The 12,910-nt window shown below is 38.3% G+C and overlaps 1 protein-coding gene across 5 annotated transcripts in view; it reads right to left on the reverse strand.

The window, feature by feature from the left end:
* The window catches only part of CHD7 (chromodomain helicase DNA binding protein 7), a 217,629-nt gene that overhangs the window by 79,612 nt on the left and 125,107 nt on the right, over positions 1-12,910 (reverse strand). For all 5 annotated transcript variants that reach the window (XM_087707027.1, XM_087707026.1, XM_087707023.1 and 2 more), the window contains 2 exons: positions 6,220-6,358; positions 768-905 (listed from right to left, as the gene is read on the reverse strand). In XM_087707027.1, coding sequence (XP_087563153.1) covers positions 768-905; positions 6,220-6,358 — 277 coding nt within the window. The remainder of the gene's footprint in view (positions 1-767; positions 906-6,219; positions 6,359-12,910) is intronic.

Here is a 12,910-nt window from a genome sequence, read left to right on the forward strand (position 1 = left end):
TGAATATTCATATAGTTGACTTTCTATTAATAGGGCCATCTTCAGAAGAACTTCTCCTGCTATTTCGGGTAATAGGGGAGAACTACTATGGGGTAGTGCACCCTGAAAATAATCAGATCCTAATCCAGTCCCTTAATGTCCGTCTAGCAGGCAACTGATTGCAAGTGGAATGTTCCAAATGCAGAATTGTTGCAAATATTTGAGGCAACATTAGAAAAGATTTAAGAAAGCTTTTAAAAATAATTATTGACCAATAATTACTTCAGTATGCCCATTTTCACCAGTGGTTTCCTAAGTTAGTTATATGAAGGGTTTTTTAAACATTGTAATAGTACTCATTTTATATCATCACTATTTATTTTATTCAATTCATTTTATCCATCATTTACACTACATAAAAAAATCAAGCATATCCCACTGCTAACTAAAAGACAGTAATTTCATAAAGGGATTCTTATAGTACCTGACAGCAGGAGACAAGCTTGAGTGGTTTATTAAGTCATAGAAGCCAGACCACTGAATTCAGAGAGGTAAATTCTGTCTCTTTGCAGCCTCGTTTTAAGCTTTTCAACACAGACCATTAATTTCATTAAAATTACATATTGTTGGCATGTAAAGAAAATGTGAATGAACACAGCCTTTAAGAATCTAAATAACTAATTTATTTTGGCATGTTGAGCCAAACTGATATGGAAATACCTTGGAGGGGAAACAACACTACAATATTGTACAGAGTTTATTCCTCAGTTTGAAGAATATAAACAGACCTGTTGCTCGGACTGAGAATTATTTGAAGGGGAGTTTCTTCCCGCAGCATCTGCATCATCAACTTCTTCATCAGAAATCTTGAATTCCAAGTCTTCTGTATAACGCTTTCTTTTAACTTGCCTGCTAGAACGCCTCTTCTGCAAAAAAGAAATAAGAAATGATTGTGTATGATTTTACTCTGTTATCAATAATAACTATTTCTTTCTAGTCCCATATTAGTGCTTTCATACAGAATGGTTTTCTTCTGTTTGTTGGGCAGATGTTCAAGTTCATATATCACTGTGGGAGAATCCTATGTACATGTGAATGAGGTAATACCCCAACAGCCAGGTTCACTTGGCCTGTGAACTACAATATTTGCATCACCATTTGTTTACTGAATTTCTATCTCACCTTTTCGTCAAAACTGCAGCATGTGAATTTTTAATTATAAACTTTCAAAACAACCCCATTAGTGACATTCTGGGAAACTTAAGACTGACTTGAAATACAGGCTTCATATTGGAGATCTTAACCTGTATAAATAGCATGAGCAAGCTTGAGTGGATCTGACCACTTTGGTTGTGCTTGTGGCATACTGGCCAAAATGATTCAAAATTGATTGCTGTGTCCTTAGTATTAGTAAGGTTTGCCGGAAGGGCTACAGATATGACTTAAGTTTAGTACGCTAGTCTACTAATTCATTATCTTATAAAAAGTATTATGTAAATGTTTCAATTGATCAAAACCCTGATGATCCCATGACATATTAAATATTGTAGATTGAACTTTAAGTGACGCACAAAGTAAAAGGTATAATATTCATGAAAATGTTCTGTTTGTGAAATAAAGAAAAAAAAATGAAAGAATGTAACATCTGAAAGAAATTTATCATCTGAAGTGGAACTTGTTTTCATGCAAAGAAGTCCAGATGATTTCAGTATGGATAAAAAAGTTAAATACATGTTAGAAAATATGAACTCGTATAATCTGTAATGCACAGGTCAATAGTAATTGTGTGGTACAATTACTAAATAGTGAAATTTTAAAAAATGGTGTTTTTAATATATGGATTAAGCACAAATCTATTCACAAAATATACAAGGATAAAAATGAATACAATTCTAAAAGCATGACTGATTTTATTGTTTACGAAACACTGACAGAGTTAGGAAGGCTATAATAGCGATCAGAGATTCTAAACCTGGAATAGACCATCTTTTGGTAGAGTGGATTTTTGGAAAAGTTATACAGAAGGAAAAAAGCAATAACAAAATGAAAGAAAAACTATGAATCCTGTATAAAGTATTAGTTGATCGCAGCGGTGGGTTTCACATTTTGTTACCACTAGTTTGCCACGTGTGCGCCGCTTCCACACGTGTCCAGCCTTCCGTGCATGCGCTTTGCTCACGTGCATTGCTTCACGCATGCCCCCCGACTTTAAAAAGTCCCTAAATAGGATGGGATAGCACCGGGGCAGGTGGGTGGGGCCCCCTGTGTTTTCCGCTACCGGTTCAGGAGAACCGGTCCAAACCGACTGAACATCACCTCTGGTTTACAGATTAAATGCATAGGAAGTTGTAGGGAATGATGGGTTGAAGCAGACTGGAACAAAGTGAAGACAACAATGTAACCAAAGTGTTAAACAAGGTGAGAAATTACTTTAATGGGTAGTATGAACAATTATTCTTGATAGAACAATGTAAGGAAACAGGCAAAGGATAAAAAATGCATATAAGAGAAGAATTGCTGCAAAAATAAGATGAGAGAAAACGAATGTATAAGACTTGCTAACATGTAAGTCATGAAGGCTGTGAGAATAATGAAAAGCAGAAACTGCAGGTGTAGTTAAACCATGTTATGTTATTTTCTTATTGACTAGCTATGTGACTTAATGCATTTGTGAAGTCATCTGTGCCAGATGTTGTTACTGTTTCATTGTGTAAAAGGAGTGACAATAAAAGTAAATACCCAAGAGAATTTCTTCACTTAGTGTACCTGGGAAGACGTTTAGCAGAATTCAGACTAAAAGGACACAATAGATGGCAATAATTTGCAACAAGCTAAATTTGGAAAATATAGCAATTTTATGTCAGGCAGGATATATGCAAACCAGACTTTTTTTTTGCTCTTTAGTGTGCTGTTGACAAATGCATGAAGGTGAGAAATAAATTTTACTGTATGTTTGCTGATTTATTGTATAGTTTACTATATAGTTTAATTATGCAACATTTTCTGCCAATATGAAAGTTAGTTACTATATGCAATAAAAGCAGTACATGATGGAAGCAACATGTGAAAATAAGTAATATCTTTAGCAAATTATACAATACTGAAGACAAATATGTGTGACGTCCCCTTAGGTTTTTAACATTTATGAATTAAATATATAAGGAATATTTGTGGTGACATCAATGTATAAATACTTTTGTATGCCGACAATGCTATGCTGTTGGCTGAGAAGCTGAATAACTGAAACAAATGCTAAACTGTATAATGCAATAAGGAATATGGATCTGAAAATAAATATACTGATGATCTAGATAGCAGTGCCCCATAGGAGAAATAAATGAATAAATGAAAGTTATACATAAAAAGAGAAAAGTAAAGAAAGTAGATTAATTTGTGTATTTTGGCAGAATGTTTACTTAAGATGGGAAAATTGTTAAGAAAATTTTAATATGTATACATGCTACTAGAATGGTAATGGGATAGTATGTGTTCATTGTGGTCCCATGGTGGCTCAGTGGTTAGAATGCAGTACTGCAGTTCAAGTCTCACCAGCTCAAGGTTGACTCACTCTTCCATCCTTCTGAGGTCAGTAAAATGAGGGCAATATGCTGACTCTAAAACTGCACAGAGAGGGTTGTAAAGTACTGTGAAATGGTTATTGCTACTTTGAAAAATAACTTGTTTTAATATATATGTGTGATCTATTCACTTTTTAAGTGGATATCAGAGTTGAATATATTGGAAGAAACATAAAACCTGAATGGAGAAGGCATGGGATCCTTAAGAAATATTTTCTGATAAAGTAAGATGAAGAATGAATAGATGCTGAATGGATGTTGAATGAATATAAAACTGAATGACCTATACCAGTGATGGTGAACCTTTTTTGGCTCACGTGCCAAAAGCGGGGGAGTGCAGGGGGATCGTGCATGGGCATGCCACACCCATAATACTTTGCGCATGACCTCAGCATGCATGCGCGCACAACCAGCAGTCCCCCCATTTTTGGCATGCTTTTTTGCCCTCCCCAGGCTACAGAGGCTTTATAGGAGCCTGGGGAGGGCGAAAACAGACCCCCCCAATGCCCTCGGAGGCCCTCCAGAGGCTTCAGGAGCTTCCTTGAAGCCTCTGTACCGCATTTGGGGAACTGACTTCTGGTTTGCTCGTAGGGCCGGTTTTAGCCCTCCAGAGCTTTCAAGGGCCTTCAAGAGGCTTCCCTAAAGGCTCCGGAGGGCAAAAAAGGACCCTATAAGCAAACAGGAAGTCTTTTCCTGAACTTTCGGTTTGCCCGTAGGGCCAGTTTTCCGGAGGCTTCAAGGATGCACGCTGGCCAACTGACAGGGCAACATCTCACGTGCCCTGACAAATTGCTCTGTGTGCCAACTGTGGCATGCGTGCTATAGGTTCGCTACCACAGACCTATACAAAGGAAAGATGTTTAGGTGGCTTGGTCATATAAAGAAAATAAAAGAGGATCATATTCCAAAACAATCATATGAATAAATAGTGAAACAGTCATGATTGGATAAAGTTAATGAGATCCTCAAAAAAAAGATTGTAAAACAACAAAATATGATATTGAGATATGATAGAAACAAGAATAGGTCATAATAATAGAAATGTATAAGGAGACAAAGGAAATTGTACTGCTAAAAACTCTATTTAGATTTTATTTTATTCAAATCCTTTTTTCATTAGTTATTTACTCCTTTTCTACATTTTGTATAACACTTCTTACTCTGAAATGGAATAGCTAATGTGTATGTGAGTGGGTATACATGTAAATAAAACCCAATTCAACTAAATCTGTAATTTAAAAATGCATAAGAATAGAGAACATCAGATTAAACCAGCAATAAATCAATTTACATTTTAAATCCTACCTGAATACAAATAATGCAGTAGAAAGCCATACTGACAGTTTTTCAGTTTTAATCCTTTATAATCTTTATTATAAGATCATTTGATTTTGAATTTTCTGGCCAGGTTCAACTTTCTTAGCTTACCTGAACCATTAGCTTTCGATGACTTTTTAACTATGATCATAATGTATTAATGCCCAAGCAATGAAAATAAAATTGCAAACTTACAAACCAAGATTGTTTAGGAGCAAGAAGATAAGATCCAAAGTACAAAAGAATGGATTCTCTAGTTTTCCATTCACAATAAGGTTGAAAAAATAGACTACACATTCACATGCTAATCATTCATAACATATTGTTAGGTCAGGAATTCTGGTTTCTGAGTACCAGAAGCTCTACTGTATTAGTTGCAGTGATCTACTAACATTAGGAATAGTAAGAATGAATCTTGACAGCCAATTTAGTGTAGTAGGTTAGGCCATCAGGATATAAACCGAGAGACTATGAGTTCTAGTTTCGCCTTGGACACAAAAGGCATCTGGGTCAGTGGTGGGCTCCAAATTTTTTAACACAGTTAGGGAGGGAATCCATGGGTCTCCGGTGGGGGAGGGGAAGAAAGAAAGAGCCAACCAGTTTGTGTCTGTTTGGGTATGGGTGAGAGACTGCATCAAGCTAGACTGGGAAAGTTGGCTGCATGAGGAAGAGAAACTGGATAAACTGTTTTTGGGGCATTTTCAAGCCGATTTCAGGCCTTTTTTCAGGTTGTCTTTCAGGCCGGTGGTTTGATTTGCCGGTTCTCTGAACTGTGCAGAATTGGAACAACTGGTTTGGATGAACCAGTCCCAACAGGCAGCAGCCCACCTCTGATCTGAGTAAATGTGGGCCAGTCACTCTCTCAGTTGACGAAGGACTTAACAAAACTTGCCAAGAACACTGCAGGGACTTGTCCTTGCAACGCACAGGACCTAAAGACATTTAAAACAAACAAACAAACCAAAACCAGTCTTTTGGCATATATCTATACTATTTATTTTCCATATCCTATTCCAGCAGGACTTCAGTTTCTGTTTTTTATTAACTACAATTTACTAGAATGTTCCAAACCTAATCTTTCATTAAACTCAACTGAAGCGAATTGAAAAAAGCCATCATCATAATTACTTCAAGGAACTTATTGATGATAGAGCATTATACAATTCAGATAAATTGTGATTAACTTGACAGCAAATTGACATTTCCAAATTTTTCATCAGGTTTTCTTTTTAAAAAGGGGGTGCACTTTTGTTTTCTTGTAAAACTAAACAATAGATTAGCATTATATCTGAATGAGGCCATAGTGCTCAACAATCAGGTATGAACAAATGACCAATGGAAGTACCTGAATTCCTGCATCATCTTCCTCTTCAGGATGTGGTGATCCTAGTGGTGTTTTTTCCACATCTGAGTTTTCAGAACCTTCCTTTCCCTTGTTGACCTTTTTCTTCACTGCACTAGATTCCGATTCTGCTTTCTTGTTACTGAAATATAAATATCTTTAATTAGTATTGCATATACAAATCCTTTCCTATTCTGAAATGGAGTAAATTTCCAGAAACTATTACAGCTGTTTCAATTTCCTCAATCTAATGAACTTTTTAAATATTATTTTATAAATGGTTTTGGGCCCATTTAATTGCAATATGTATAAAACCAAAATAAATATAAAAAAGTCAGTTTGTTGAAAATGTTAACGAAGTATACACAGTAAAACAAATTGAGAAAAGTATCTGAAGGACAAATCTTGACATGTTTATCTTAAGCAGCATACATCTACATGTACACTAAGCCTGTTATATCTTCCTTTAGAATTCTCCTTTCTAGGGTAGATATGCCAACACTGCATAAGTCAGTATTAAAATGGGGGCACGGATAGAGATACAAAAGTAAAACCTGGCTTCTAGTAAATAAAATTTAGGCACTTCAAAAACCATACAAGTACATTGAGTATTCATAATACCTTCATATTGCCAAGAATAATGATAATATAATAAGCATATGGGAATGTTAAATCTGTTGAGATTAATATTGTATTCAGGACATAAATAGCAATTTTTGATTCCATGTGGGATTTCTGAAAAATATTCTCATAAGAGATGAAGCAAAATTTAGTAAATTTAGATGTATGGTGTACATGTTATTTAAAGACTCAATCATGAACATTCAGCTGAAATTACTTTAATAACTTGAAAAACACAAATGAAAACATACATAATTTCACAGAACTCCATCAGATGTTATCTCAAATTCCTAGAAACTGTACATGTAGTTTTGGCAAATGTATTCATGATATTCCGAAGGAAGGAGAGATTTGATAATTTACTGAGTTAAATGTTTTCATTTGACATTTTATGTTGAAGTCATACAAATAGGTTTCTAAATGAACTGATTGAGAATCATTCTAAGCCATTATTTTTACACAAACAGTAAAGAATAAAATTCTTTATCCTTCCCAAATGTCAATTTATAAACACACATTTGATTTTCAAAAAGCTCAAAAAAAAAAAAAAAAAAAAAAAAGAAGAAGAAGAAATCTGACAAGGCCAAACATGGGTTGATATGTGTTAAGTATCAGAAGACAATCATTTTCTTCAAAATGAATCTTCACAACTGTTCTGTTTCCAACCATGCCAGTGTATATATACTACATGGACAGTAGCCTCCCCTACTATGAGGCTCCATTTCCAGCATTTATTTCCGCTCTAACTGCCACAAATTATACAATGCTACAGCTGAATGCAGGGCCCCTTTCCTTTCATCTGCACGCCAAGAGCAATCAGATTACCCTGGTAACCAGTGATCACATGACCAGCACCTGCTCTTTTGGCTGGATGCCACTGACTAAAGCCATCTGCTTCCCTCAATCAGCTTTCAAACATTTTCAACACCTGCGCTGCAGCATTTTGTGGTTTCTTTTATCAAATCAGTGGAAAACTGCTTCCCTAACTACATATTTCTCAAATTTGTTTAAATCAAAGGTAAGCCTGTCGTGCTTGAACTGTTGCCAGATAAAACAAGTTGACAGGTTACTACTTTTTACTGGTGACCTCTATCAATCAGACCATACAATTTAGCTTAATAATAGTTAGCATACCTTGTGTGCAGTACTGCTTATGAGTGGCTAGCTTGACATATTGATGAATTCTTTAGAGCAAGTTTGATAACATGCTAATATCCTAAAAAGCTAAAAAGTGGTAACATGCTTTGTATTCTCTATTTTTTAAGACAGAGAGAAAATTCAAATACTTACACAGAAGGAAGTTTCACTCTGAATTGTCTGCAAAACCAGCTGTGCTTTTTTTAAACTACTATCATCCATCAACTAGAGCAAGGGAATTACTCTAAACAAACAAGATGAACTTAAGCCTTGTCATTGTTTCAGGATTATTTTTTTCATTTTCCAGACTGGACTCAATGTCTTCTACATAGTTTTCTACCACTGAATTCTTCACTTCAGAACCCTAACTATATGAAGAGGGATAAGAAACTTGCTATTCATAAAAATATTAGGGATCTGGAGCATTTTCTTGATCTAGTGCAAATTATCCAGAAGCTAACTATAGAGGCTAACAGATTTTCTGCTGAGATAGATAGGTAGTGTAGAAGAACAGGCTGCTGGGAAAATTGCAGGCACCTGTGTTGTCTTTTACCCCATTTATTTGAGCCTTCTCAAATAAGTGGCAGCACAGCAGAATTGCTTATAAAAGGCTTAAGTTTGAAACTGGCAGGGGAGGAAATATGTGAGCTTTTATAACAACAGCAGCGACAGCATAACAAAGATGCTAAATAAAAGGTGTTTTCTTCACAGACAAGGAAAGGGTTTGGAAGAAAAGGAAGATGCACAGTCAAGCCCAGCATTGAGAAGGTGCCAGTGCTTTACATGCTGGCTTTAATAAGGTAGAAATTAAGAGTAAAAGAAATCCTAGAAAAGAATTAGGGAGAGGATTTAAATCAGGGCATGTAAAAATAAAATACAGCGTCGTAGTAGTAAAATAGCAATAGTAATAGCACACTAGTAGTAGAACAGTATGTCCAAAATGTGCTTTTTCAAAAGACAACTGGATTTTGTTTTTCTTTGAAGACATTTTGGTTCTCATCCAAGAAGTTTCTTCCATTATGACTGAATGGTGGAGGATAGAAGGATGTATGCAGTCATCTGGCTGTTAGCACTCTTTCTGAGACTGGTTGAGGCCACTTGGAGGTTCATCTGTGCCTTCAGGATCACCCGAATAATGCAAATGGACATGGAACTTTTTCAGAACTGCTGTAACCAGGAGATAGGTAGTGTAGTATCTCTCCCCCTCGATTGAAACAGGGCTGTTCAATCTTAACGTAGACGGCCTCTTTAACCCCTCTTTCAAACCAGTGGTCTTGTCTGTCTAGAATGTGGATTTTGCTGTGTTCAAAAGACATGTCTTTCAAATGCAGATGGACTTCTGAATCTTGTCCTGGTGTGTTTATTTTCCCACATTGTACCATGCATTTGTGAAGTGGTGATGTTTCATGTCTGTCTGTCTGTCTGTCTGTCTGACTGACTGCATTGTACTGCATACTGCTCAGTTTGTGCCTGGGTGTTTATCCTTGGGATGGACAAGCTTCTGCCTTAGTGTATTTTTGAGTTTAAAATGTATATGTATATTGGGTTGGTTGAAAATCCGGAGTTTTTCAGATATTCCTGCAACATATGGACTGACGTTACAGATTCAGGCTATTTGCTGGTATTCTGCTATAGTTACAAAATCCTCTTTCCATTTTTTACACTTCTTCTTTTGGACCTTCAGTTTGTCAAAAAGTTCTTTATGCAACCATGCGGGTCTCATCAAATGTTCCATTTTAATTTCTTTGTGGTATTTAAGCCTTTATTACCTTATTTTCAGAGTTTCCCAAGCATCCTGAACTGTTATTTTATTGAAGTCTCTTAAAATCTAGAACGGCTTCCGGATGGGCGTGGTCTGAGAGGAGTTGTTGTTTTTAACAGCTCCGGATCCTTGGCTGCGTTAAGCTGTCTAAACAGTATCCACCAACTGTTTGACAGTTTGATTACCTTTTCTCCGGGCAAAGAGGAGGAAGTGAGGAAGCTGTGTTTGGGTAGCGCTCCATTTAACGCCCCCAGAACATAAATCTGGGGGTGGGAGGTGTGAGCCACCCGGCAACACAGTGAATTCTCGGCGTCAAGGAATTCTTCTGCCTTTTTGCAGAATGAAGGCATACGTCCACCCTCAGCTCAAGGATTGATTTATTACTGATCCCAGCACGGGCAGAACTGATACTGGAGAACTTCTAATTGTATGTATTAAGACTTTAACTCCATTTTTTAAAGAATTCCTTCTGATAAACTACTTGGTAGAAACACACAGAAAATGGCGCCGAACAGCTTTGTAGGCAGGGTCAGGCTTTGATGCCACAGATATTTACAGAGCTCAGAATAGTTAAAGATCATTAAATCAGTAGTGATTTATTACTAAACTAAATAGTAATTGCTGGACAAGTGGCTTGCCTGGATTTAGTAATTGGGTGGAGAAGATTAAATGTGAAATGGCCTCTAAGCAGCAAAAGATAAATGCCTCAAAGAGCGCTGGTAATTCACCTGCTCCTGGAACTAAATTACAGTCACTACTCCCCCTCAAACCCCCTCCTACCCCCGCAGGGGAGCCTTTGACCCGAGAAATACTGCAAAAAGAACTAAGTGTGGCCTTAGCCGAGGCCTTAAAAAATCATGCAGCTACGATGGAAATTAAAATACAGGAAAAGATATCTGCTGCCAATAAGGAATTGTCAGAAGTTATGAATTCGGTCCAGATTCGCAATCAACAAATTAGAGGCGATATTTTAGACGCTTTTAAATGCCTATCGGGCTATGTATTAGGAATTGAAGATAAATTGGAAGATCTTAATGATTCCAATATTAACCTGGTAACGAAAATGGATCTGGTGATGCAGAAAATGAAATTATAATGTTGCAGTACAGACAGATGGAATTTGCCTTAAGGATAAGAGGCCTCAAAGAGAAAAAACAAGAAAATTTGAAGCAGATTTTCTCAGAAGCTTTTGATCAATTGATGGGACGATCAGGAGGGATTTTTGATTGGCAGATTGACAAGATATATTGTGTCAATTCCTGGCTCGCCAGACAAAAGCAACTCCCAAGAGACATTGTGGTGTATTTTGCTATGAGAGGAATTTGATATTGCAAGAGTCTTACAAAACCAAGCTTCAAATTGGCGGTCAGGCGGTGACTGTTTTGAAGGAAATACCACCCAAAATGTTGAGATCGAGGAAAGACTATGCCTTCTTAGTCGATGAGCTCAAAAATCGTCAGCTACAGTTCAGATGGGAGGCCCCAGCCGGGCTAGCAGTTACTTACCAGGGGCAAAGATATCATCTTAACTCAGCATGGAAGGCTCAAGATTTTTATAATAATATACTAAAGGCTGGACATCCCCCCCCTCCAGGACCCAGAGAAAGAGAACAAGGACAGGACAGACAGCAAGCTACCCAAGGATCACCAAGGCTGGATCAACTTCCTCTATCAGAACTAAAAGGAGCAAAGGAGCAAAGACAAACCCGCGTGATTACTAGGCGAATGGAACAAGAGTTAAAAAAGCAACAAGCTTTACAACAAACACACACTATCGTCCAAGAATTCACAGGTTTTAGCTCAGAAGCAGTGGAAGGAGCCAGGCTGAAAGCCAAACTACAGGATTTCCAGATGGCTCTTAAAAAGCTTCAGGAAGCTAAAGATAATAACTAAGTTCCTAACCTGGAACGTTAATGGTTTAAACTCCCCACAGAAAAGGAAGAAAATAAATCATTATTTGAAACAATTTAAGAATGACATAATTTGCTTGCAAGAGACTCATATTAGATCAACTGACCAGAAATATTTGATCAACACAAGACTTGGACAACACTTTGCAGCCTTTGCTCCTGAGAAAGACCGTTGGCTTACCTGAACGGTCGTTCTTGGGGCACTGCGAGGAGAGTCCAAATGCTGGGTTAACACAGCCGATCTGCCCTTGGACTGAGTGATGTTTTTGTTGACCACGCCTCCCTTTGCCTCTGCATGCTCAGTTCGAAAACGAAGGAAACCGTCCTGTAATCAGTTACAGTCAATACAGTCACATCGTTCAATATAATAAACACCCGGGTGGGTTTGGACTCTCCTCGCAGTGCCCCGAGAACGACCGTTCAGGTAAGCCAACGGTTTTCTCCAGTGCACTGCTCGGAGAGTCCAAATGCTGAGACATGCCCAAGCTATTGAGTCCCAGGGTGGGGAAGCGCTGCAGCCTCTGGCATTCCAGCCACTCTTTGTAATACTCTTCAGCCAAAAGAGGCTTCGGCTGAGGCAAAGGTGTCAATCTTATAGTTTTTAATAAAGGCCGTGGGGGAAGCCCAAGTGGCCGCTCTACAAATGTCTAGAATAGAGGCCTGGGTTGCCCAGGCTGCAGACGTTGCTGCGCTCCTAGTGGAATGTGCAGTGACCCGTCTCGGAGCCGCTTTGCCCTGGTGTTCATATGCCACCTTGATGTAAGCGCGTAGCCAACGTCCCACAGTGTGAGAGGAGACCTTGTGGCCAAGGGACGCAGGGAGGAAGGAGACAAAGAACGCCTCTGACCGGCGGAAGTCTTTTGTCCTCTTTACATACGTTCGCACGGCTCGTCTCACGTCCAGCTTGTGCCACTCACGCTCCTTAGGGTGAGAAGGATGGGGACAGAAGTTGGGCAAAATAAGCTCTTGAGACCTGTGAAACAGAGAGTTAATTTTCGGAGCAAATGACGGATCAAGCCTCAAAATTACTCTGTCCGGGTGAACTACGCACAAATCCTCCCTGACAGAGAGCGCAGCCAGCTTGGATACCCTGCGAGCGGATGTAATGGCCACCAGGAAAGCAGTCTTGATGGTAAGGTGGCGCAGACTGGTCTTTCTCAATGGCTCAAATGGGGCTTTGGTCAGGGCCTTAAGCACAAATGGAAGGTCCCAAGACGGATACCGGTGAACAGCTGGAGGACTGATGTTCGCTGCTCCCTTGAGAA

This window comes from Thamnophis sirtalis, unplaced genomic scaffold (assembly GCF_051295495.1).
Source record: "Thamnophis sirtalis isolate CommonGarterSnake01/CBP01778 unplaced genomic scaffold, rThaSir2_p1.2 scaffold_2, whole genome shotgun sequence".
Lineage (NCBI taxonomy): Eukaryota > Metazoa > Chordata > Lepidosauria > Squamata > Natricidae > Thamnophis > Thamnophis sirtalis.